The following is a 24,936-nucleotide window of genomic DNA, read 5'->3' as shown; positions in this document are numbered from 1 at the left end:
ATTTTAGATATTTAGGACAAGTAATATCATAAATATGCTTAATTTTTACATAAATATATCTGTTATGCTGAATGACAATGGGACATCATTTCACTCATGTTCTTATATTTTGTTTTCTTAATAGTTATATAATGTAAAGCAGGGGTGTCAAACGTACTACCTACGGGCAGGATAAAGCCCGCAAACAGGTTTAATCCGGCTCGCAAGATGATTCTGTAAAGTATAAATATGAGCTGCATTTGAATAAAAAAAAATTGCTGTTCCAATTGGTCGCAATAGCGATTGCAGCCACACCCATAAACCCAACCGTCATTGGTGGATAAGCAATTAATGATAAATTGTACAAATGAAATCGCATGAATTCAACTTAGTCAAAAGTTATGAATTGCTGTGAGATCGTGTTGTCCTCCGGCTCCAGCTCTATGTTATTTAAGTTATACATACCATAATTTTACTAATCCTGCCCACTTGGGAATAGATTTTCCTCCATATGAAGTAAAGTGTATAATTTCTTGATAACATACATACATAATATCGAAACACAAAGAGCAAAATAATTAATAATTTAAATTAATATGCCGAGTTGTTCTGCCCAGAAAATGGAAAAATAATAATAATAATAATAGATGTTATTGTATTTGTGAATATATTTGATGTATTATTTAATGTATTCAATTGATGTCAAATGAGAATAAAGACATTCATAATGTCAGAAAAAAAACTCTCAAATGAATGTTTCATGTTTTTTTTTTTTATTCAAACTGCAACAAACTGAAAAGATTATCCCAGTTTCCAAACTCAGCTTCATGTATATCAATAGCAGGGCTGGGCGATTAATCAAAAAGTAATCGAAATCGGCATTCAGAACCTATAATCGATCTATTTTTTCTAGTTTAATTTTTTTTTCAATTACTTTCCCTACTGCGTGTGAAGTCATGTGACCCCGCTCTGTTTACACTTCTACGTCAAGAACAGCATATGGTCTGGCGCAGCCTTCATGGGTCGCATACCCCTCGCTGTGACTGATGCTGACGCTGACCTCTCAAAAAATGTAACTACATGTTGTGACGACGCATAGTGCAAGCTCTGTGATTAGTCGGCTTGGTAGCATTGATGAGTTTGGGTGGCGCTGAGAGGGCAAACAATACATAAATAAAAGAATTGTTCATTAATCGTAATCGAGTTCAATTAATCGAGAATCGCTCAGCCTTGACCAATAGCACAGCAAAATATATTCCACTAAATAAAGAAAGATTGACTGGATTGTTGATTAAAGAGCATAAATAAAATAAAACAGGTGAAAAAGTGCTGCACACCTTGATGATGTCATTAACGCTGAGCACCACCTCGCCCCATCGAGCCGCGTCCGGATGCTCTTTCAAAGCTTTCTCCTCCTCATCCAGCAGACACTCGAAGATGGAGGAGATCTGAGACACCTGCGGACACAAACATGATATCAATCACAGAGAAACATCCACTGCTTTCCTGCATCCCATAATGCTTTGTGTAAAATATTAAAGCGAAACATTTAATCAAGTGTTTTAAAAAGGAGTATAATGAGCTGTCATTATACTCCTCACTGTTTATCCAGTAAGGATGCAAGAAGGCACATATTGAGAAACAGCCAGTCTCTCACCTCTCTGAAGAACACATCCGCTGGCGTCAGGTTGGTCGGAGTGTCTGTGCTGTTCTTCTTCAATGCCGTCTGGATGGCTGTGTTCACCAGTTCGGGATGTTTAGCATGATGGTTTTTCAGCACGATGGCGGCCGAGAGCTTCTCCGCATGTTCGCAGAGCAGCAGTCGTGTTGCCATTGGGCACGAGCGCACCTTTGTGGAGGTGAGACGGTCTAGAAGGCCCGTCTATGAAGCAGACAGAGAAAACACATTGCTAGATGGTGTCTGAAGGATGAAGAGTGTTTTACAGATTGTGTGGTAGGGCTGCGCGATATTGGAAAAATCGAATATTGCGATGTTTTATTTTTAGGCAATAAATATTGTGATATAAATACAGATTACAAGATGGTTTGAATAGCTCGATTTGACGGTTTTCTGGGGAGTCTAACAGTATTCAGGCACAGAAATTGAATAATCACAATGCAAAAAATGCTTTCCTTACTTTGCTTTGTCTCGTTTCTAGTCCAAATATCTAAAAATTCTTATATCAAGTAAAATATTGTTTTGATTTTCTTTAAAACAAGTCAGTCTGCCAGTGGGAGAAGCAAAAAAAAATATTGTTTCAGAGTATACACAGGAATCAGAGAGTGAAAACTGAATACCTTTTAAGACCTTTTTTTAAGACTCTTTCCATACATTTTGAAACCCTTTAACAGGGGTGCTCAATCCTGTTCCTGGAGAGCCACCTTCCTGCAGATTTCAGTTGCAACTCATATCAAACACACCTGAACCAATTAATTAGGACCTGAACACCATTTGATAATTACAGGCAGGTGTGTTTGATATGGGTAGCAGCTGAAACTATAGAACTCGAAAATCAAAAATGATATACAATATATTACCTTGCAAAATAGCATTTAAGACTTTTTAATAGTTTTTAAGGGCCTTAAACTTCTCTACATTGATTTATCAATTTTAATACTTTTTAAGACTCTGCGGACACCCTAGCTGTTTCTCAATATGCATTCTTCAGCGGTCTTGTGTCCTCATTTTCTCATGTAACGGCATCATCAGCTGCCAAAGTTCAGTTCCAATACTCAAGACCGCAAGAACGGAGGACGCGTGAAACTTCCCGGATGTGTTCTTGATATCGAGGACAAACTGATGCACTTGGCACCGACCTTGCTCTAGAAGTCCCAGAAGTCATTGCGACAGGAGGTGGGAAGCGCAGCATTTTATATAGATTTATTTTAAAAGTTCTGAGATATCACTTATTTACCTCAGGAGTTTCCCTAAATGAAACGGTGAATATAAACATTACCATGGACATCTTAATAAAGGAATAAACACATTAAGGGTGCTTGTTTGCTGAAATTCGTATTAAAATCTATTTTATTTATATTGTGCAGAGTATATTTATAATGTTTTAAGCAGAGTATATATTTTGAAAAGGGGAAAAACAATAAATCATTGCATGAATGCTGTAATGTTAAGCATTTTTGCATTAAAAACACATGAAGGTCACGTGACCATCAGGAAGAACGCAGCATCTCATTTCTCACAGGATGCGTTCTCTGTCCTCGCGGCCTCCAGAGATCGTTCTTCAGAGGACACCTGGCAAGACCGCTCTCCAAAGGAATGCTAGACCGTTCTCTGCGTTCTTAGAATTGAGAAACTGCCCCTGTGTTTTACCTTTGAAATGTAGATATTTGGACTAGGAACAAGACAAAACTTCTAAGTACGATTTTTATATTTTTTGGCAAAATTCTGTATAAATGCTGTAATAAATGCAATTCTGTGGCTCCTGGTCAACTATAATTCAGATTAAACTTTGCATATCTTGTGATGTGACTATTGCGAATATGCACATTAAGATACAGATGCTGAAAACAGATATTGTGCTGATTGAGAAACCTGAAGCAGGAAGTCCATGAGGCAACGGTGAGCCTTCATCTTATCCTCCAACTGATGGAGCAGGATCAGGGACGTCAGTGTGAATCCAGCGCCCTCTACAGAACAAAACATGCACAATCGTGTATAGAAACTGACCATTTAACAACTTTAGATTTAACATTTTCTTCTGCTTAAGCCTCGTCTCAGACTGAAATGCTATTTTTTTAAGCTGTTTCAACTGAAAGAAACCTGCACTGACTGATCTTAAAATATATCAGTGCCTTTGTTTTGTCTCATAATAGACACCAGATTTTTTTTTTCTAAGGCACATTTTAAAAAATTGCTCAAATATCCTAATTGAACTATGACTTAACCCTGGCCTGTTGTAAGCCCTGTCTGGGAACCCAGTCCTTTAAGTTTAACTAGGAGAGGATTAGGATATTGTAAGCCAGGTCAAAGTCAAATCCTGGAGGGCCAGAGCCCAGCAGAGTTTAGTTCCAGCCCTGCTTCAATACACCTATCTGTAGGTATCAAACAAGCCTAAAGCACTTAATTAGTTTGATCAGGTGTGTTTAATAAGGGTTGGAACTAATCTATGCAGAGCTGCGACCCTCCAGGAACTGGCTTTGACACCTGTGTTGTAAGCAAATCGAGTCTTCCAGTTTTGTAACAGATGTATTTTGACTAGAAACTACACAAAAACTGATAAATTGTTAGAAATAAATAAATAAAACCCCAAAAAAAGTATAATAATTTTTTTGTATGGGATATTGTTTTTACATATTACTTATATACTTAAGCCAAATTATTTATTTTGTCAATTAAACAATAATTAAGATTATTATCACCATCGTCATTATCTGAGAGACTTATAACACTTTTTGGCAAATAATAACAGTGTTCAAAACATTTATTAATTAATAAATAATAGCATCAATACTAACATTTTTTCAGATAATAATTTAGCATTGCCAGTCATATATATGTAAACTATTAATAGTAGCATTTAATAGTTCTAATGATACCATTAATAACAGCGATATCATAGTACATATTTTTTTAACATACATAATAAATCATGTTCTTCATATTTTACAACCTTTTTCTTTTATTTATGTGCATGAATTCAGGATTATTTTAAGCTTTCGAAGATCTAACTAATCAGCTCAAAAACTAAATGTACTTGTGTGCTCATGTCTCACCGTCAGGAACAGATTCGGCCCAGCGAGGGTCACATGCAGGATAATCATCCACCAGATCCAGATCAATCTGAGTGACCACAGTATCCAGATCAGCAGATCCTTCTCCATCACTGGGGAAAAGCTCGTCCACCATACTCTGAGCTCCGACCAGATCATGACTGCAGATTAGACACACCATCATCATCAGTGAGTTACTGACCTCACAACAAACACAAGCAGAGCAGATTTACTTGTTTATTTATTGCCATATTGCCAACTTATGCCAATTTCATGGCAAGATTATTATAGATAGACACATATTCCATAAAAATAACAACAAGGTAACACTTTAGGTTGTGGGCAAAGATTATTCGCAATTAATCATTTGTTGTGACATAATATATGTGTGTGTAGCCGACGGCTGCTTCTCACTCAGGATTGTCTATGCTAATGAGGGAGAGATCATCGATAATGGGCGGGGCTTTCCACCTCTGATAACACGTACAAAAGGAGAATGTCAAAGTGTTTCTGCAACTTTAGTTCAGGTCACAATTCATGCTATTTACTACTGGTTTATTACCTGCCTATTATAAAGATATTAACTGTTCATTAGTAGTTATAAAGTAGGATCTTAAGCCTCATTCACACATCAAGCGACTCGCAGCAGCTAAGCGACAAGCGACCGTTCATTTCAACGGAGAGTCAGCGACTTCCGGCACCTTCGTCTACGAACGATGCGACAAAGTTAAGAATCCTTCAACTTCATGCAAATTAAGAGCGACTATTTTGAGCAACAGTCAAAAGGAGCACCAGTGGAACTCGTGATCCTCTCTCAGCTTACTCAGAGGCTGGTTGTATTCATGCTGTATAGACCTACACAGACCTGCGTTTGCAGCAGGTCGCCACCCAGAGCGACAGGCAGCTACAAAGTCACTGCTAGTCTATATGAGGCCTTATTCTACATCCCTAATCCTACTCAAAACCTAAACCCAACATCTACCTCCCTACCTATTAATAAACAGCTAATTGGTAGTTTGTTACGCTAGTAATGTTAGTTTATGATTTGTTAACACCATGAATTGTGACCTAAACTAAAGTGTTAGCGATAATGCTAGTTAATGCACTTCCTAACATTCTCAAACAATGAACAATTGATATTACAGTATTTGTTCATGTTAGTTAATGGAAATAAAGATGTTCATTCTTAGTTCACATTCACTAATGTTAACAAGCATGAATTTGGATTTTTAATGATACATTAGTAAATAATTAACTATGATTAACGCATGCTGTACACGTGTTGTTCACACTTGTTTATATATTAGTAAATAGCTTATCTAATGAAACCCTATTGAAAACTGTGACCAATAAATTCATAATTCAATAGGAAATGATACAATAATTAACAAATATGACATTACAAATATTAGATACAATTTTTCAATCCAATGGATGGTAAATAACTTTAAACTTTTCATTAAAAGCATCAATCAAAGTGCTCCCAGTCTATAAACATTGTCTAATAGTGTTAAATATTTAAGCAGAGAGCAGAAACCGACCGGCAGAACTGCAGGAACGCTTGCTTCAGAAGTTTGGTTTTGTCCTCCTGGGCCACCATGTCTATTTTGGGTGGCGTCTCTAATGGAGTGCCCTAAAAGAAAATGAAATTAATTAGAAGTAAAACAATATGTTGTACAATGTGAACTGCATTACAAGACAAATATGTATGTAATGAATGACAAACAGTATATTGGTTTGAGGAGTTTGTAATTTATGTATTTGATTTCTTTACATGAAAATTCTCAGCTCCTTTAGATTTATTAGGTATTGGTGTGTGTAAAATGTTAATATTTTTATTTAATAAAGTCACAATTTCTTCAAAATGTCAAAATTAAATTCTTTCAAATATTTCCAAAGTTCTGTTTAACTGATTTTTTTTCCAACACATTTTAAACAATATTTTTAACAACTAAATTCATAATAAATATTTATTATTTTAAATATATTTTTCATTCCAGCTAAACTAAAAACGGACTTTCTCCAGAAGAAAAATAAATGATTATATTTTAAGTTAAAATGTGGAACAAATGCTACTTGTAGTTTATGGAATAAAGCACAAATTACATTTTACTCAACACATAGCTATTTACATATATCAAAAACCCAGAGAAATTGAAAACTTTAAAGTGGTCTTTTAACGTTTCCCAACACTGTATGTAATGTGTATTACATAATGTGTATGTAATGTGAGTTATACAAACGGTCTCCAGACCTCAGGTCCAGGTCCAGCAACTGAAGTGCAGAGCGAGTCCTCCATGGTCTCGGGCAGAAGAGAAGCAGTTTCTCTGGCTAAAACAGCAACCAGTCCACTGTTCTGTGAGAAAAACACCGGCAGATCAGCGCAGACCCCACCGCCACGCACACGGTCACCTGAAACACACACAAAACACCCACAAAAGCAACAGTAAGTACAGTTTATTTATAAAGCACATTCATCTTCAGCTTTCAACCAAAACAATCCAAAAATACGAGTAAAAATAACAATGAAAGTAGTAATAAAGTAATAGTATTAAAGGGATTGTTCACCCAAAGATGACAAAGTGTCATCATACACTAAAATTCAGCTTTGAATCACAGTGATAAATTACATTTTAAATAGATATGCACAGACAAATTTGCCAAATTTGCCTGATTTTCTTTTATTATTAAATAAATGCATCCTTAGAGAACACAAGAGAAATTAAACATTAAAATATCTTAATTATTCCAAACTTCACCTGCAGTCTACAAACTGAAGGAACTATTTAAAGGGACAGTTCACCCAAAAATGAACATTCTGTCATCATTTACTCAACTTTTACTCATTTGTAACCTTTACAAGATAAATTTTTCTATTAAATCACAAAAGAAGATATTTTTAAAAATGTTGGAAAATGTTGGAAATGTTGAAAAATTGGTTGAACTAACCCTTTAAAAAACCCAATACACACTGAAGACTAATAGCCTGTGAAAGTGATAGAATATAAATGCATCTCAAGTCTGGACCTAAAAACAGAGTAAAGAAGCACTAATAACAAACACAAGAGCAGCCGAGCGTCAAACCTGGAGAGCTGAAGAGGATTTTCTCCTCGGCGAGTCCTCCTCGTCCGGCTCCAGTGCTGCAGGCGAACACCAGCTCCTCATTATAGAGATACGCAGCCGGACTCGACGGATCCGGCAACACCAAACGTGTCTTCAACAGCTCCTCCTCACTCTGACAGAGAAAAACAGATTTTTTATAGATTTTTTTTATAGCTGCTATTGATACCAATTATTTGTGTTTACGTGAACAATAACCGAAATCCAATAATTATATATGTTTATTAAAAAAAATTATAGTGCTGGGCAAAGATTATTCATAATTAATAGTTTGTTTTGACATAATATATGTGTGTGTAGCCGACGGCTGCTTCTCACTCAGGATTGTCTATGCTAATGAGGGAGGGATCATCGATAATGGGCGGGGCTTTATCCCTCTGATAACACGTACAAAGGGAGAATGTCAAAGTGTTTCTGCAGACTGCTTTTATCAAGTGTGATTATAAAAAATACAATTAATACATTTTTACCATTAGAAGCTGGTTATATTCACACACTGCAGCCACACAGATGTATTCAAACTCCGTATAAAAGTGATTTATGCATAACAGTTCCCCTTTAAGTAAATAAAACATCAAATGTGTTATTTATATAACTCCACCTGTCTTAATAGAAGCATCTGGCAAATATAAATGTATAAAAACAAAAATTACAATGGTGTACCTGGAATGGTGGGTTGTATTTGGTGACCTCCACTGTGAGCAGGTCTGGCGACGGCACTATGCTTTCTGCAAGCGTGACCAGACAGAAATACGCCACACATGGAGTATCGCCCGGATACCAGGCGGCTGCTAGCACCACCAGCCCTGCGCTACAGAAACACACAGAGCTAGTCAGATGCTAGCATGAGCTATTACAGTATATGCATTAGGGCTGAACAATATATCGTTTAAACATCCAATGCAGCGGTCACATCGTAGGATTCAATGTGACACAATAAACTTTATCATTTTTCATATACAATGACCATGTTTATTTACATTTGACTGTTCAATTTATTTACTTGAATACTGTTAGACTCCCCAGAAAAACATAAAGCACTGTTTATTTATTTAATTTTGCTTGAAATTTATTATAGTTTATGCAAATGCACTATGCATCGAAAGAGATTTGATCATCCCAGTCGATCTAAATGAGTGAAATCTTCCCAAATAGAGCTAATCAAATGATCTGTGGTGAAATTATATTCATATCGCTATATATATATATATATATATATATATATATATATATATATACAGTGGCAAAACAAAATAATCGCAAATGTTTCTAATATGTTGCAGCACTAATATGCATTGCAGTAAAAACCGAACATGCTTACTCAGCATTATTATTACATATACTAACTTGCTGGGCTGCATGTCCAGATACAAGACGTTCACTCCTTTCTTGATCTCCGAGTAATTGCTTTCTGAATCCTAGAAGACCAATGAAGGATATCGCACAAAATATAAAAAGAGTGAGTTCACCATAAAAATCACTTATGCTCCTGTTCATCTTCACAACACAACACTGTCCACCAATCAAATCTGGGAGATTTCTGTCCATTTAGTCAAAACTCTGGCACTTCAAAACAAACTAAATAAAAAAATTAATAGAAATAAGAAAAGAAGAAAAAAGAAGAAGAAAATAAAGGACACATGAATGGATACTTTATGTGATAAAAAAATCCATCAAGCTCATAATTAAATCTGTTTATGAATGTTATGAAGCTTTGATTAGACATTCAGTGGCGGGAAAGAAACTGATAATTAAAAATATCTTCATTTGTGGAGACTTGAAAAAAAACAATCCTACAACTCCCTCAAACATTTGAAGACTAATGCACATAATAAAAAATGTATATAATAAATGCAAACAGCGCATTTGGGGTGCTTCAGTAAAAAAAGAAATAATCTAAATGTCAGAATTCAGGTAGAAAAAAAATATGTATGAAAGAAATAAATGTAACTGTTTTTACATTTTTTTGCAATTAAAATCTATTATACTTGGATTTTAAAAACCTATCAATATAAAGCTGCTAGATTCTGTGAATTATTAAAAGAATGCTTCAGCCCAAAATGAAAAATCACAATTATTTTACTCACCCTGAGGCCATTAAAGATGTCAGATTACTTATTCTTATTGGATAAAAAGTTTTTAACTGAACAAAAAAAGACACATACATTAACCAATGGCTTGAGGGTGAGTAAATGAAGTGTACATTACATTTTTGGTTGAACTACCCCTAAAAGAAAAAAAAAACCATTTAATTCAATGTAACATTACTCACCCAGATGGCGTCGGTGATGCTGTCAGTGATGATCTGATTTGTGCTCCAGCTCAAAACCTGCGTCTCGCTGTTCTCATCCACCTCCCATTTACTGAGACCACATGAGCTGAGAGAGTAGAGACAGCTGGATGCCTTCACCCACAGCACACTGAACACCTGACAGGTAAAAAATACACAGTAAAATCAGGAAATTAATACCTATAGAGTTCATTTGAACACTCTAAAACTGTGTATGTATGTATGCATGTGTATATATATATATATATATATATATATATATATATATATATATATATATATATATATATATATATGGTAACCACTCACAGTGTTAATTAAACACTTTTAAAAAACCAACAGTGTCAAAACATTAACACTAAAAGAGTCAAATATTAACGGCAATGCAGATTCAAGAGTGTTTAAATTCTACACTGTTCTGAAATTGACCTAACAATAAAACAGTAAAATTGACATTTTTTACCTCGTCCCAACAGGAACAAAACACCAACAGTGCATGATTACATGCTGTTATGTCTTGGCAATCAAAAAATGTGATTATAATGGAAGTCAATGGACACGAACATAACGAAAAGGTCGTCAATTTGAACAGTACACAATGGCTGTTCCTTGATATCTAAGAAATTCTGTGGGAACCCTGATTTACAGAAAACACTCATACTGACAGAGAGGTCGGCTGGTTGGCCACGGATCCCAAACAGGCTGGAAACCCTGCGGCCGATGCCTGACAGCATCCCCTGACCCTGCTGGACAGGCCTGTGATGCAGTTTCCCAGAGGAATCTGCAGAGAGCCGGAGCAGGTGACCACGGTACGAGGACACGATGAAACTCCCACCCTGAATGAAGATGAAAAATTCATACAAAAGCCCTTTTTCCATCCTTTAAAGTTCAGTTAAGCATATATACATCACATGAATAATTACATATTTAAGCACAATAATGGTCAATGGTTTGGAATAAAAAAAAGTTTTAAAAATATTACACTGTGTGTGTGTGTGTGTGTATATATATATATATATATATATATATATATATATATATATATATATATATATATATATATATATATATATATATATATATATATATATATATAAAATCTTATTTTAACTTCAGCTGTTTTTTGTAACCATACAAAAAAAAAAAAAACAGTAGAGAAGTAAATGTTGTCATTTGAGTGTATTACCTACTGGTCAATCAAATGGGTTAGACCTGAAAGTTAGACCTGTTTTTAAAGTATACACACGTCTCAGGATTTCACAAATATCATGTACCAGAACTTTTTGTTAGATCAGAATGAACTACTGAAATAATTGTAATTTATTTATTTTCAAGATGTGGTTTGCATATATCTTACATTACATAAATTAATTTTCATAATTAAATTATATAATGTATTAATTATTATAATGAAATGCATGTTGAAATGTTTATTTTGAAATGTAATGTATTCCTGTGATGACAAAGCACCCATGAAATGTGTATTTAGTGCTAAATTATTATTTATTTCTGCTTCTCAATCACCACTGCTTAAATATAATCAATATTAATATAGTTTTTTTTTAATTAAATTAAGATTCCTTTGATTTAAGGAATAGAAAATGTCAAATAAACAGCATTATTTTAAAAACCTTTAAGACTTCTTTATGCCGCAGTGACTTTTGATCAATTTGATGTGTCCTTAACAAATAAAAATACTATTTTAAAAATTGGCACATCAGATCAATTACATCACATCATTTTGGTTAAGTCAGATTTCATTTAACTCATTTAGTTTGTGTTTAATGCCATGGCAGCTTCTATGGCTATTTTCATGGCGATAAAATGCATGTTGCAGCTAGATTATAACATTTTTACAATTAATTTTTTGCTAAAAACCATAAATCAGTATTTTAAAAAGTATCTTCAAAAAAGTGAACAAAATATCAATTAAATTCCCCACAGAATAAATCCGAGACACGCTTCCTAGTTAAAGTGCATTAGCAAAGAGAAAATGTCTGGTTTTTACCTTAACAGCGGCCACATAGTTGGACAAGTGTCCGCTCAGGTCCAGAGAGATCTCAGTGTAAGAGCCCTCATGCGCCAGACTGGGCCAGAAGCGGACCAGACCATCAGGAGACACAGCCAAAACACTGATGGACTGTGTGAGAAAGAGAGAGACTTTTCATTTTACTTTTAACAATCTCTTTATTTAGTTGTCTGATCACATTAAAAATAGCGCTTTCCAAAAATTAAATGTTTAACACTTTGGTTCCTGTTGCAGTATTGACATTTTGAGGCTCGTTCTCCTTTAAGTAAATGCCTGTGAGTCCAATACACCACCTTGTGGAAACAACCTCATCATGTCTTGAGTTGAAAAATGTTTGATTTTCTTCCTTCCACTGGCTAAACATATCAAAACATTTATTTTCTGAGCACTGATCCCAATCTGCTTGCCATTTGTTAAGAATATAGCCTTTTATTGGTCTTTTTTTGTAATCTGCTGGACTGTGAGAAGCACATTTGCATTGATGTTTGCAGGGTTGAAATCTCCTCTGATGCTCATGTGCAGATGCAGGAGCTCACCTGAATGGGAGCCAGATCGAGCGGCCCGGAGGAACTGATGGAGACCAGATCAGCACTGTATGCAAACTCACTGGACGGCAGCTGCAGGTCCTTACACACCGACAGCTGAACGGCAAAATAAAACAGCATGATGTTTGCAGAACAACACACAAAAGGTAATTATATACTGCATCCCAATTCACCTACTTATACTAAGTCCTAAAAATATGTACTTTATTGTGAAGAAAAAGTACATACAGTCGAAGTCAGAATTAGCCCCCCTTAATATTTCTTCCCCAATTTTTGTTTAACAGAAAGAAGTTTTTCAACACATTTCTAAACATGATAGTTTTAATAACTCATTTCTAATAACTGATTTATTTTATCTTTGCCATGATGACAGTAAATTATATTTGGCTAGATATTTTTAAGATACTAGTATTCAGCTTACAGTGACATTAAATGGCTTAACTAGGTTAGTTTGGCGAGTTAGGGTTATTAGGCAAGTTATTATATAACGAGGGTTTGTTCTGTAGACAATCAAACACAAATATTGCTAAGGGGGCTTATAATATAGTCCTTAAAATGGGTTTAAAAAACTTTTAAAACTGCTTTTATTCTAGCCAAAATAAAACAAATCAGACTTTCTCCAGAAGAAAAAAATATTATTGGACATTTGTCTCTTTTCTGACCTTCGCCACAGACGTCTGAGACACTTTCCAGACGATCAGCCGTTCTCCACAAACCATCCAAGCCCAACCAGATGCCTCCACCTTCACTGAGATCTGATCGTCCACTGCAGGAAACAAACATTTAGAGGACCTCAAATCATTGGATCGACTCTAAAACACAGTCGAAATCTATAAAAACAAAGAGTGTCACCATCAGCCATGGTCAGCGCCTCCATGACTTTAACAGGTAGAGATGATCCGAAAGTCTGGACATCAAAATTATAAGATTCGACGACAGCATGACTCTGAACTCGCGTGGGAGTAGATCTAGAAGAGAGAAAACCAATTGATATATACAAATTTAGCAAAGTAATACAAATAAAAATGTATTTTGGAATAATTATGCAAGTTATGTTCTATAAGTTATCCTGAATGATGAATATTGTGAAAAGCACTACACAAAAAACAATCATAAATGTGTAATATATATATATATATATATATATATATATATATATATATATATATATATATATATATATATATATATATATATATATATATATATTAATGACGGCCTCAGTTTCTTTCAGTTTACTAGGTATTTAAATTATTTAAATATTAATAATTGTTGTTTAAAGGGCGTTTTTCTTCTGATTTTAAATGTCAATTGATCAGAATAAGAAATGTTTTCATTTGTTTGTTTAAAAATATCAGGGTTATTGCAATTAAATATTGATATATTAACTGTTCAGAATTTAAAACATTGTATTTTGTGGTCTAAACATTAATATTAACATAAAAAATATGCCACTTTTTTGTAATTTTGCACAGCAAAACTGTAGTTAAATTACTTAATGTACATAAATGACATTTTACCCAAGACATAACAATAATTCATAAATAAGAATATTCAGAGATAATAATAAAAATTGCCAAGTAGTGACAGTTGTTTTTATTCTGTATGTATGTATGTATACACACACACACACACACACACACACACACACACACACACACACACACACACAGAGATATAGATAGATATCAGACAGACAGTATATTATTATTGCTACAGTTATTTATATTAATACAATAAAATGAATATTACATGTAATATATGTATAAAAATATGAAGTGTAATTGATTTAAGATTAAATTTACTGGACAAGACGTTAATAACACTTAATTTTGATACAATAATTTTTCAGTATGTATATATATATATATATATATATCATCATTAGGATGTACATCTAAAACACCAGCATGTCAGTGTTAATTCAGAGTGTTTACTGTGTTTTTACCGTGCTGTCACAGCGGAGCGGCGTGGAGAAAACAGCAGTCCGGGCTGAACTGCGCTCACACTCCTCCGTCCGCCGGTCCGGGGCGCCTGTCTGCGGCCTGAGCCCGGTGTGCCGCGGGGAGAAAACATACCCGGTCCACAGTCCGTTTACAACCAGCAGAAAGCGTTCAGAAGCGACGAAATGCGATACAAAATCGGGAAAAGCCGTTTACCGCGCGCTCACTGAAGTCAGGCGCGCACACAATACGCGTCATAATAGAACTGCGCATGCGCTCCTCTGCAGCTGATCCTGAAACCGTTTATAATCTTTTCTCAAATAGGCAAAAGAGGACGTTGAGACACGAAACTGATCCTGGAACAGTGTTACAATAAACAGCACTTCAGTTAGGATTAATGGTCATTCTCAACAGCAGGATTTTGGAAAATGTAGTTTCAATACATATATATATAAAACAAACAAACTTCAGTAAACATACACTTTAAATTAAGTGTTTCAGTAAAGTCGACTTCCCATTTAAAACACTGTCAGTTGTTGATTTTGTCAATGCGCTAGATGGCGCAGTGCCTGACCTACAATCTCAGCGCGCCGTCAAAGAAGGCGCCGAAGAAGAAAACAGCGCGACCAATGGAGCTGCGGTGGAGAAGAGTAGCGGTCAGCCTCAGAGCCTCTTTCATGGCATAAAACAGCACTTTTCTCCAGGACAGGCATTCGCGGATTATGCAGTAGGTGTTTAACATCTTTTCTAAGCTGTTGATGAGCTATAAACCTGTATAAGTTTAGTGTATTTGTGTTCAGAAGTCCAGAAACGTGATGATGGTCGAGGCCGCGCAGCTGCAGGAGTCTCTTGAGTAGCCTTGATTTATTCAATTAGTCTATTTAAAATATGTTATGTTAAGAAACTCGTAAATTTGATTTGTGTTCTGACTTCACCTTTCATCGCTTTGGTTGCGTTGCACAAAATCTAACCTGCTCCTAATGGCTGTATCTCAAATACTAGTGAGTCCACTAACTTGGCAGCATTAATTGAACAACGTCAGAGTTTGAATGCGGACGCGAAAGTTTCATTCACTACGCGAAAATTAACGGGGTATTTCACCCGAAAATAAAACTTTTCATCATCATTTAATCTCATTGAAGTAGTGCTAAACTTTGATGATTGTCTTTTCTTGACAAAACAAGATATTTTAAACATTTTGGGGTAAAAAAAACAGACATTTACATTTGTCGTAGGAACAAAAATACCAGATGTAAAAGTTTGTATATTTACAGGTATATTGTAAATAAGACCTAACCTATCAAGTGTGTACATAGAGTAAGCAAAAACCACACAGGGATATAAGTAAAACACTCAAAGTACGCTCTAAAAATAGAAAAATAATTATTTTGAGCTTAAACATTGAGGTAAAGTTGGTTTAATATTCGCACATTCATTCATCTTTATACTGCGACTATAACTTGCAACACGGTCCTCATATTGTTTAGCACGCTACTTTGAATATTGGGTCTGAAATCGCATGTAATTGTGACGTCAAAACCACTTTATCAGAAATGAATGAAATATTAAAGCTGATATGATTCCCCTGTCATGATATTTATTCATGATTCCCTCCTACAAGTGCTCGATGTTTTGTGTGTATTCTGTGTGTTCTTAAGGAGATGAAGCGTGTCCGGACGGAGCAGATCCAGTATGCGGTGACGCAGTACCTGAAGAGGAGACAGTATATTGACACTGATGGATCAATGAAAGGAGCAAAACTCTCACAAACCGCTGAGGAGATGGCGGCCAGTCTGACAGGTAAATAAACCAAATTATTTATATTAAATCTCCTGTGATTTTTTTTTTTTACTTCCTCAAATATTTCCCAAATGATGTTTAACAGAGCAAGGATTTTTTCACAGTATTTCCTATAATATTTTTTCATCTGGAGAAAGTCTTATTTAGGCTAGAATAAAAGCAGATTTAATTTTTTAAAATAACATTTTAAGGTCAATATTATTACCACCTTAAAGCAATATTTTGTTTCGATAGTCTACAGAGAAAATCACTGTTATATAATGACTTGCCTAATTAACCTAGTTAAGCCTTTTAATGTCACTTTAAACTGAACACTAGTATCCTGAAAAATATCTAGTCAAACATTATTTACTGTCATCATGGCAAAGATAAAAGAAACCAGTTATTGGGAATAAGTTATTAAAACTATTATGTTTAGAAATGTGTTGAAAAGAAATCTCTCCGTTAAACAGAAATTTGGGAAAATATAAAAGAATTAAATATTTTAACAGGAGGGCTAATGATTGTGACCTAAACTGTGACTGTAAATAATAATGAATTGGGCAGTGCTTATTCCCTGTGTTTCTGACCTGTGCAGTTCAGACGGAGTCGAGTTGTGCCAATGTGGTGTCCGCGGCCCCGTGTCAGGCGGACCCTCAGCAGTACGAAAACCAGTACTCCAGGCTACGCTCCTTCCTGCAGGGTGAGACCAGATCCTCAGACACACCCGGGATGCATGATATTTAATATTCTGATAAGAAATTATGTTTGAAATATTTTTAAAAATATGAATAGTATATTATATTAAAATGCAAACTGATGTTGGCGCAATAGCCTAATGGTTACCGCGCCAACATATGGTGCAGTAGCACATCAGGGAGTCCCAAGTTTGAATCCCGACTCGAGATTCAACATTTCCCTACCTCTCTCTCTCTCTCTCTCTCTCTTCTAACCCCCCCCCCCCCCCCCCCAAACTTTGCTTCCTGTCTAAATACTGTCCTATCTAATAAAGGCAAAAAGGCCAAAAGTAGATCTTAAAAAATATATATGTAAATTAATATTAAAATTGACACATAAATTCAATAATAAATATTTAAGTAGTAATTAATATTATTTTAAAATATAAATTCAACATAAAATAAATGTAAAAATATTAATGTTAAAAAAATATGTGTATGTATATATGTATATATATATATATATATATATATATATATATATATATATATATATATATATATATATATATATATATATATATATACATATACATATACATGCACATACACATACACATATACATACAAATACTTACATAAAAACACACACATTTGTCTAGAAGTCAGATAAGGCATTATGTGAATTAATATTAATACTGAAAAGTCCAATTAGAAATTATACTAAAAAAATTAAAAACATTTAAATAATATAACATGAATATATAAATTAATATTTAAATTAAAATCTAAATTCAACAAAATAAATATTATAATGGCAATTCATTTTAAACTATTAATGATATGATTTTTTAAATATAATTTCAACATGAAATAAATATTAAAATAGTAATTAATATAGAATTATTGCTATAATTTTAAAAATATATATTTCAGATAGAAATTCGAAAAGGCAATATTTTAAAAACTCATTTTTTGCAGATTTTTGTTTTGTCAGATTTTCCTAATATATTTCCAATAAGCGGTTGCTTAAATTAAATCTTAAACCAAATCAGACTTGTAATTTACAACTGCAATCACTTATGAAAAATAACTGTAGTGTTTTTGAATTGTACTAAAGTGTATTATGCAGTGTATTATATTATTATTGTTGTATATTAAATTATATGTGCATAGCATTATTTATTTGTATATTATGTTGTATGTTTGTTATATATTATACATGTAGATAACTGCGTTATTGCAGGGCAGGCTCATAATTAACTCCATTGCTTCCATTCAATGTATCAAACAGTCTGACACTATGATCATCTTTAAAGCACACTGTCTATCTGAGCTGCTGTGGTTTCATCAGCTCTTCTTTCTGTTGTCAGAGGCTGAAGGGCCTCTGGTAAAGGAGGCGAGCAGCGTCTTGTTCCCGCTCTTCCTCTACCTGCACCTGCACATGGCCCGATGTGGCCTGAAGGGGGCGCTGGACTCGTTCTACAGCCGCTTTCACTCGCTCTTCCAGCAGGACCCTGAACAGAAGGCCATCGTGGACCTGCTGCGAGGAGCCCTCACTCTACAGGTCTGATGCTTTACTGTTAGAAACTTTGTGTCTTGTATATTTAATAATTAAATAATAATACTTTAATAATTTTTAAATATTTTTTTCCACATTTTTCGAGTGCCTTGAGCTGATTTTTGCTTTTTATTCTGATGAATCTCTTACCAAAAGAGCACTGATACATTAATTAAGCTACTCCTGAGCACTTTTTGTTTGATTTTCAATTAGTTTATATTGTTTTAAGCGATTTTTATTTAATTAATTAATTATTTATATTCCATTTCGTCTGATTGAGTTCACAGCATCATTGGATATTTCATTCATTTCTGACATTGCTTTCTTTTTTTTCCTCATCTTGCAGGATGTGACCACAAATCCTAAACTGTGCGCCCTGCTGGACCACAAGTATGTTGTATACCTGACAGATCAAGCGTACAGTTACCTGCTGCGCTACCTGCAGAGTGAAGACAACAGCGCCATCTGCTGGGTGCTCACCGCACATCTGCAGGTATGAGCATCCGGAATAACTCTAAGGCAGGGGTGTCCACACTCGGTCCTGGAGGGCTGGTGTCCTGGGGCCTCATGTACGAAGACTTGCGTGGAAATCATACTAAAACATTGCGTACGCACAAAGCTGTAAATGTGCGTACGCCGAATCTCACGCATATTCTTTTGTACATCTGAATGAACGTGAAACTGAGCGCAACATGCCAAGCGCAAAACCCCTCCCTGCCTCCTCCCCCGTATGAATATGCTAATGACTCTACTTTGGCAAAACCCAACGAAAAAGCAAAGGCAAAAGCAAGCAAGAAGAGAAACTTTGAACAGAATGTGAATTGGAGGTGCTGCTTTCGGAGGTAAACCGGAGGAAAACTGTGTTATTTGCAAGTTTGTTCTCCGGAATTAACAACAAAAGAAAAAAATAGAGTGGGAGAGTTTAGCTGATGCGGTTAACACAGTTGGGTCTGAACATCGCACTGAGTGAATTAAAAAAGAAATAGTGTGATTTATAGGTGTAAAATGTTGTAGCACCTTTAACAGTCTCAGTGGCGCAGCTCGTAACACGCATGTCAACATGTTTTGACATGTTCGAGCATGAACTCGGTTCGAATCCAGCGTCTGATCAACTCTTTCTTCTCCCCCCCGCTACATACCAGATTTTGCCTACTATTTATCACGAGAAAGACAAGTAGGAATCATTAATAAGTTTGTGCATCATATTTTATTTGCACATTTATTGAATGGAAATGTTTCTGATTCACGCATGCAAATTCATCTTCAGATAGTGTCTTTATAGCAATGTGTGTGCAGTAGATCGCTCAGATTACATTGGGAAAACAGGCGACGCTGCAAATTGCGCTTTAATGTTTAGCTGGTCAACTGTATGGTATGGAAACCTTATATACCTGCTAGATGAACCCGTCTCATACAGCTGCCATTGCAAGGCTTAGACACTTTGTAGAGAGGAATTTAACACAACTGCCTCTAGGAGACGCCAATGGAAATAAAACAGACGCGCACAAAAAATTTGCGTACGCCTGCCATGAAGCTGCCGTGAAACTGCGCACATTCCCACGTTCAGTTCATCGTTAGTAAATCCAAACGTGAGCGATTCTGAGCGTGAAACCTGGCGTACGCAAAGTTTTTGTGCGTACGCAGCGTTGATACATGAGGCCCCTGGACTGTAAAATTGCATTAAAAAAAATTCACAAAAATGCGAGACAACGAAAAGTGAACTGCATTATAGTGAGAGACTACAGTAAATGCACAAATCTAACACTGTAAAACTTCCTTTAGACAATATTAATCTAAATGAGAGATCTGTCAGGGGTTTACTCGTATACGTTAAAGCTTTGTTTGTAGAATAGCAGTGCTAACTTTGTTCAGAGCGGTGAAGCTAAACAGCTAAAGACCTATGCGGCGGCCTTTTTTCAGAACTGAAAAGGTAAAGTGTTTGGCTGCTGTTTTTCCAGCACTTATGTATTTCTTGTAATCACTTTAATGCCTGTGTTTAATCAGGTGGAGGTGACGGCAGCGCAGAGAACCGACTATCAGCTGTACGGTGCAGGGGTCGGCACAGGAAACACCAGCTCTTCTTCTTCCTCCACATGGGCATCAGTGGACGGTTCAGAAGGAGCGGAGCGGCTGGAGGTGCCCGCAGGTTTACCGCAGAACGAGGCGGCGCTGGAAAATCTGCAGGACTGTATAAAGCGTGTGCGTGAGGGCCCGCCGTCGCTCACCACCGTCTGCTTCTACGCCTTCCAGCACACGGAGCAGCTGCTGAACACTGCTGAGGTGTCGGCAGACAGTCGCCTGCTGGCGGCCGGCTTCGATAACTCTGCAGTGAAGCTCTGGAGTCTGAGGGCCCGCAAGCTGAAGGCAGGACCACACAGAGCCGACGTGTCCAAGATCAGACTGGCCTGTGACGTGCTGGAGGAGGAGGTGAGGGAACTCTGGCAGACGCACTCATTTTGATGAGCTGAGGGGGTATATACATTTGAAGGCAGAATTGTTAGCCCTCCTAAATTATGAGCCTCAATTTCTGTTCAACGCAAAGACGATTATTGGGGAAACAATAAACAGGTGGCTTATAATTAAGGAGGGTTAATTGTTCAACTTCACTGACTTTTTAAAAAATAAATATTTAAATTTTTCCCCTCAGGCGGATGACGAGGACGCCTCAGGCAGTGAGATAAAGACTCTTCGTGGACACAGTGGTCCTGTGTACCGCACAGCCTTCCTGACGGATGCCTCTGGCCTGCTGTCCTGCTCGGAGGACTCCACAGTTCGCTACTGGGACCTCAAGAGTTTCACAAACACCGTCCTGTACCGCGGTCATGCTTACCCTGTATGGGATGTAGACGTGAGTCCCTGCAGCCTGTATTTCTCCACAGCATCCCACGACCGCACCGCTCGCCTGTGGAGCTTCGCGCGCACGTATCCGCTCCGTCTGTACGCCGGCCACCTCTCGGACGTCGACTGTGTTAAGTTCCACCCAAACTCTAATTATATTGCGACGGGTTCGACTGATAAAACTGTACGCCTGTGGAGCACCCAGCAGGGGGCGTCTGTAAGGCTGTTCACTGGGCACCGCGGACCCGTCCTGACGCTCGCTTTTTCACCAAACGGAAAGTATTTAGCATCTGCCGGAGAGGATCAAAGGTTGAAACTGTGGGATCTGGCATCTGGGGGCTTGTTTAAGGATCTGCGTGGACACACCGACACCATCAGCAGCCTCTCCTTTAGCCAGGACAGCAGTTTAGTGGCGTCTGCGTCTATGGACAACACTGTGCGTGTGTGGGACATTCGCAATGCTCATGGCTCCGCCCCCACCGACGGCTGCAGCAGCGAGCTGATTGGACAGTACACCGGCAGCACTAGTAACATTCTCAATGTGCAGTTCATGGCCTGTAACCTGCTGCTGGTGACGGGAACAGCCATGGAGAAGCAGGAGCAGTGAGCAGGAACTCTCCTCTAGGTCATATTTCACATCAAAATTACAAATATGTTTACTTCACCTAAATGAAAATATGCCATTAAAGTCATGATCACTTAAAAGGGAAAATTCTGTCCTCATATGCTGCTCCTCAAAGTCTAAACCTTCTAGATCTTCTGAGCATTCTAGATCTACCAAATGTTCTAGATCTTTTAAACCTTTTAGATCTTCTGAGCATTCTAGATATTCTCAGCGTTCTCGACCTTCTGAACATTCTAGATCTTCTAAACGTTCTATATCTTCTGAGCATTTTAGATCTACTGAATCTTCTGGATCTTCTGAACGTTTTAAACCTGCTGAGGGTTTTAGATCCTTCAAATGATCTAAATCTTCTGAATCTTCTAAGTTTTCTGAGTATTCTAGATCTTCTGAATCTTCTAAACCTGCTGAGTGTTTTAGATCTTCCAAACTTTCTAGATCTTTCCAACGTTCTCAGATCTTTGGAGCGTTCTAGATCTTCTAAACATTCTAAATCTGCTGAACGTTCTAGATCTTTTAAACATCTTCCAAACATTCTAAACCCGCTAAATCTTCTAAATGTTATAAATCTTCTAAATGTTATAGAACTTCTATATCTTTTGACATTCTAAATCTGCTGAATGTTCTAATTCGTCTAGAGGTTCTAGATCAGGGGTGTCCAAACTCGGTCCTGGAGGGCCGGTGTCCTGCTGAGTTTAGCTCCAACTTGCTTCAACACAGCTGCCAGCAATTTCTAGTATATCTAGTAAGAGCTTGATTAGCTGCTTCAGGTGTTCAGGGTTTGATTAGGGTTGGAGCTAAACTCTCTAGGACACCGGCCCTCCAGGACCGAGTTTGGACACCCCTGTTTTAGATCTTCTAAACGTTCTAGATCTGCTGAATGGTCTATATCATCTAAAGGTGGTAGATCTTCTGAACATTCTAAATCTGATGAACGTTCTAGATCTTCTAAAGATTCTAGATCTTTTAAATGTTCTAGATCTTCTGAACGTTCTAAATCTGCCTAACATTCTAGATCTTCTAAACGTTCTTGGTCTTTTAAATGTTCTAGATCTTCTAAATGTTCTAGATTTTTCTAAACATTCTAGATCTTCTAAATGTTCTAGATCTTCTAAAGGTTCTTTATCTTCTGAACATTGTAAATCTGCTGAATGTTCTAAATATTCTAAAGGTTCTAAGACTGCTGAACGTTCTAGATCTTCTAAACATTCTAGATCTGGTGAACTTTCTAGATCTTCTAAAGGTTCTAGATCTTCTAAACATTCTAAATCTGCTAAACATTCTAGATCTTCTAAATGTTCTAGATCTTCTAAATATTCTAAATCTAAAACTGTGTTTCTTTTTATTTTTGAACACAAATGAAGATATGGAAAAAAAATAAATAAGCATCCACTTCTATAGCAATTTTTGTTCCTACTATGGTAGTTGATGGCTACGATTTTGGAACATTCTTCAGAATATCTTCCTGTGTGTTCAACAGATGAACGACATTCATCAAAGTATTTGGGTAGACTGTCCCTTTAAGACCATTTTAGAATGTGCTCGATCCAAAAGTTCTCGTTGCTGTAATGCAGAAGATGAAGCAGGATGCTGTTTGAATTGTGAAGTATTTATCTGGGTAATATTTGTTTACTTTAGATGGATAATTAATAAGTTTAGTATATCTGGATCTTTTCAGTAATAAAATACGTTTTTGTAAATTTCGTTATTGTGAATGTGGCAAAAAAAGCTTAATGTATAAGTTTGTGTCAATTTAGATTTAAATGGTTTTTAAATTAAATATGCAGTGAAGTAATTATAGGTATTGCAGTATGGACTATTGGTTATAAGTATGTTTAAATATTATAATCCAATCAATCTTAGTAAGACATAACAGGCTTGGTTTTCTTTGAGGAAAAATCTAAATTTTTTTGTGAAATATGACCTGAGATTTGTGAGAATTCAGCAATGTTTAAATCTCTTCTTCCTCTGGTCATTACCATGGATGTTGAATCCTTGTCATGAGGTCAGAAGTGCAGCCTGCTGCTTCCGTCTGGATGTAAAATCTACAAATATATATTTTGTGGAGAAAAATGTTAGGTCACTGTTTTCATCTCTGGATCATTTGTTTTCAGGTCTGTTAGTTTTGCTGTATCATTTCTATTGTTGTATGTGTTTGCCCACATTCATAATGTAGTGAAGACGCTGTTATCCTGCAGGCCTTGGCTTTTCACAAGGAAGCCTGATAATCTGGATTCATCTTACTTACAGGTGAAAAACAGTCCTCAGAGGAAGTAATCTAGTATCCGAGTCCACTAGCAGTCAATGGAAGTACATTTAGTTTAGCTTGAAGGGACCGTTTAACATTTCCTGATCGTTTATTTCCTCGCGCTCAAGTGGTTCTGAATGTTTATGAAAGTCTTCTGTTGAACACAAATCAAGATATTCTGAAGAATGATGGGGAAAACAGCCATTGACATCCATTGTTGAAATAAAAAATACTGTTTTGTTAAACGAAGTGGCTGTTTAATCTTCTGTATGTCTTTTGTGTCCAACAGAAGAAGGAAACTCAAACAGGTTTGGATGTCAGTAAATAATAGCAGATTTGTTTATTGAGTGAACTGTCCCTTTAAAGATCAGTGTAGATTGCAGTTTTGTGCTGAATAGATGCACTTGAATGTGATTTGTACACCCCTGCACTTAGCCTTTACCCAGAACTTTGTTTTCAGTATAAGTAATGTGATGTTTATCTGGAATAGAGAAGAAAAATAATGCTTTTGTATCATTTGCTTCCAAAAACAAGGTGTTTTTGCATCGACATGTAAATATATTTTTCCAACATTTGA

The 24,936-nt window shown here is 36.2% G+C and overlaps 2 protein-coding genes across 6 annotated transcripts in view; one reads left to right on the top strand and one right to left on the bottom strand.

Moving 5' to 3' along the window:
• nup133 (nucleoporin 133) overlaps nucleotides 1-14,911 on the bottom strand; it is a 22,796-nt gene extending 7,885 nt beyond the window's left edge. Inside the window, 16 exon segments of the mRNA NM_213531.1 lie at nucleotides 1,317-1,436; nucleotides 1,637-1,861; nucleotides 3,530-3,624; nucleotides 4,711-4,868; nucleotides 6,249-6,340; nucleotides 6,962-7,119; nucleotides 7,792-7,942; nucleotides 8,491-8,638; nucleotides 9,175-9,245; nucleotides 10,100-10,255; nucleotides 10,783-10,953; nucleotides 12,126-12,257; nucleotides 12,683-12,787; nucleotides 13,354-13,457; nucleotides 13,544-13,659; nucleotides 14,640-14,911. Of these exon segments, the coding sequence (NP_998696.1) occupies nucleotides 1,317-1,436; nucleotides 1,637-1,861; nucleotides 3,530-3,624; nucleotides 4,711-4,868; nucleotides 6,249-6,340; nucleotides 6,962-7,119; nucleotides 7,792-7,942; nucleotides 8,491-8,638; nucleotides 9,175-9,245; nucleotides 10,100-10,255; nucleotides 10,783-10,953; nucleotides 12,126-12,257; nucleotides 12,683-12,787; nucleotides 13,354-13,457; nucleotides 13,544-13,659; nucleotides 14,640-14,767 (2,130 nt within the window). The 5' untranslated portion in view covers nucleotides 14,768-14,911.
• taf5l (TAF5-like RNA polymerase II, p300/CBP-associated factor (PCAF)-associated factor) lies at nucleotides 12,749-24,936 on the top strand. Of its 5 annotated transcripts, none has more exons than XR_012386950.1 (8): nucleotides 15,242-15,361; nucleotides 16,293-16,434; nucleotides 17,012-17,116; nucleotides 18,464-18,657; nucleotides 18,998-19,144; nucleotides 20,656-21,078; nucleotides 21,299-22,792; nucleotides 22,938-24,936. XR_012386950.1 is itself a non-coding variant. In XM_068224120.2 (7 exons), exons 2-7 carry the CDS (start codon nucleotides 16,296-16,298, stop codon nucleotides 22,094-22,096), a joined length of 1,806 nt encoding a protein of 601 aa, XP_068080221.1. In that variant the 5' UTR covers nucleotides 12,749-12,837; nucleotides 16,293-16,295; the 3' UTR covers nucleotides 22,097-24,936.

Source organism: Danio rerio, chromosome 1 (assembly GCF_049306965.1).
Source record: "Danio rerio strain Tuebingen ecotype United States chromosome 1, GRCz12tu, whole genome shotgun sequence".
NCBI classification, from domain to species: domain Eukaryota; kingdom Metazoa; phylum Chordata; class Actinopteri; order Cypriniformes; family Danionidae; genus Danio; species Danio rerio.
Note: the sequence above shows the minus strand (reverse complement) of the source record. Positions and strands in the feature narration are given on the sequence as shown.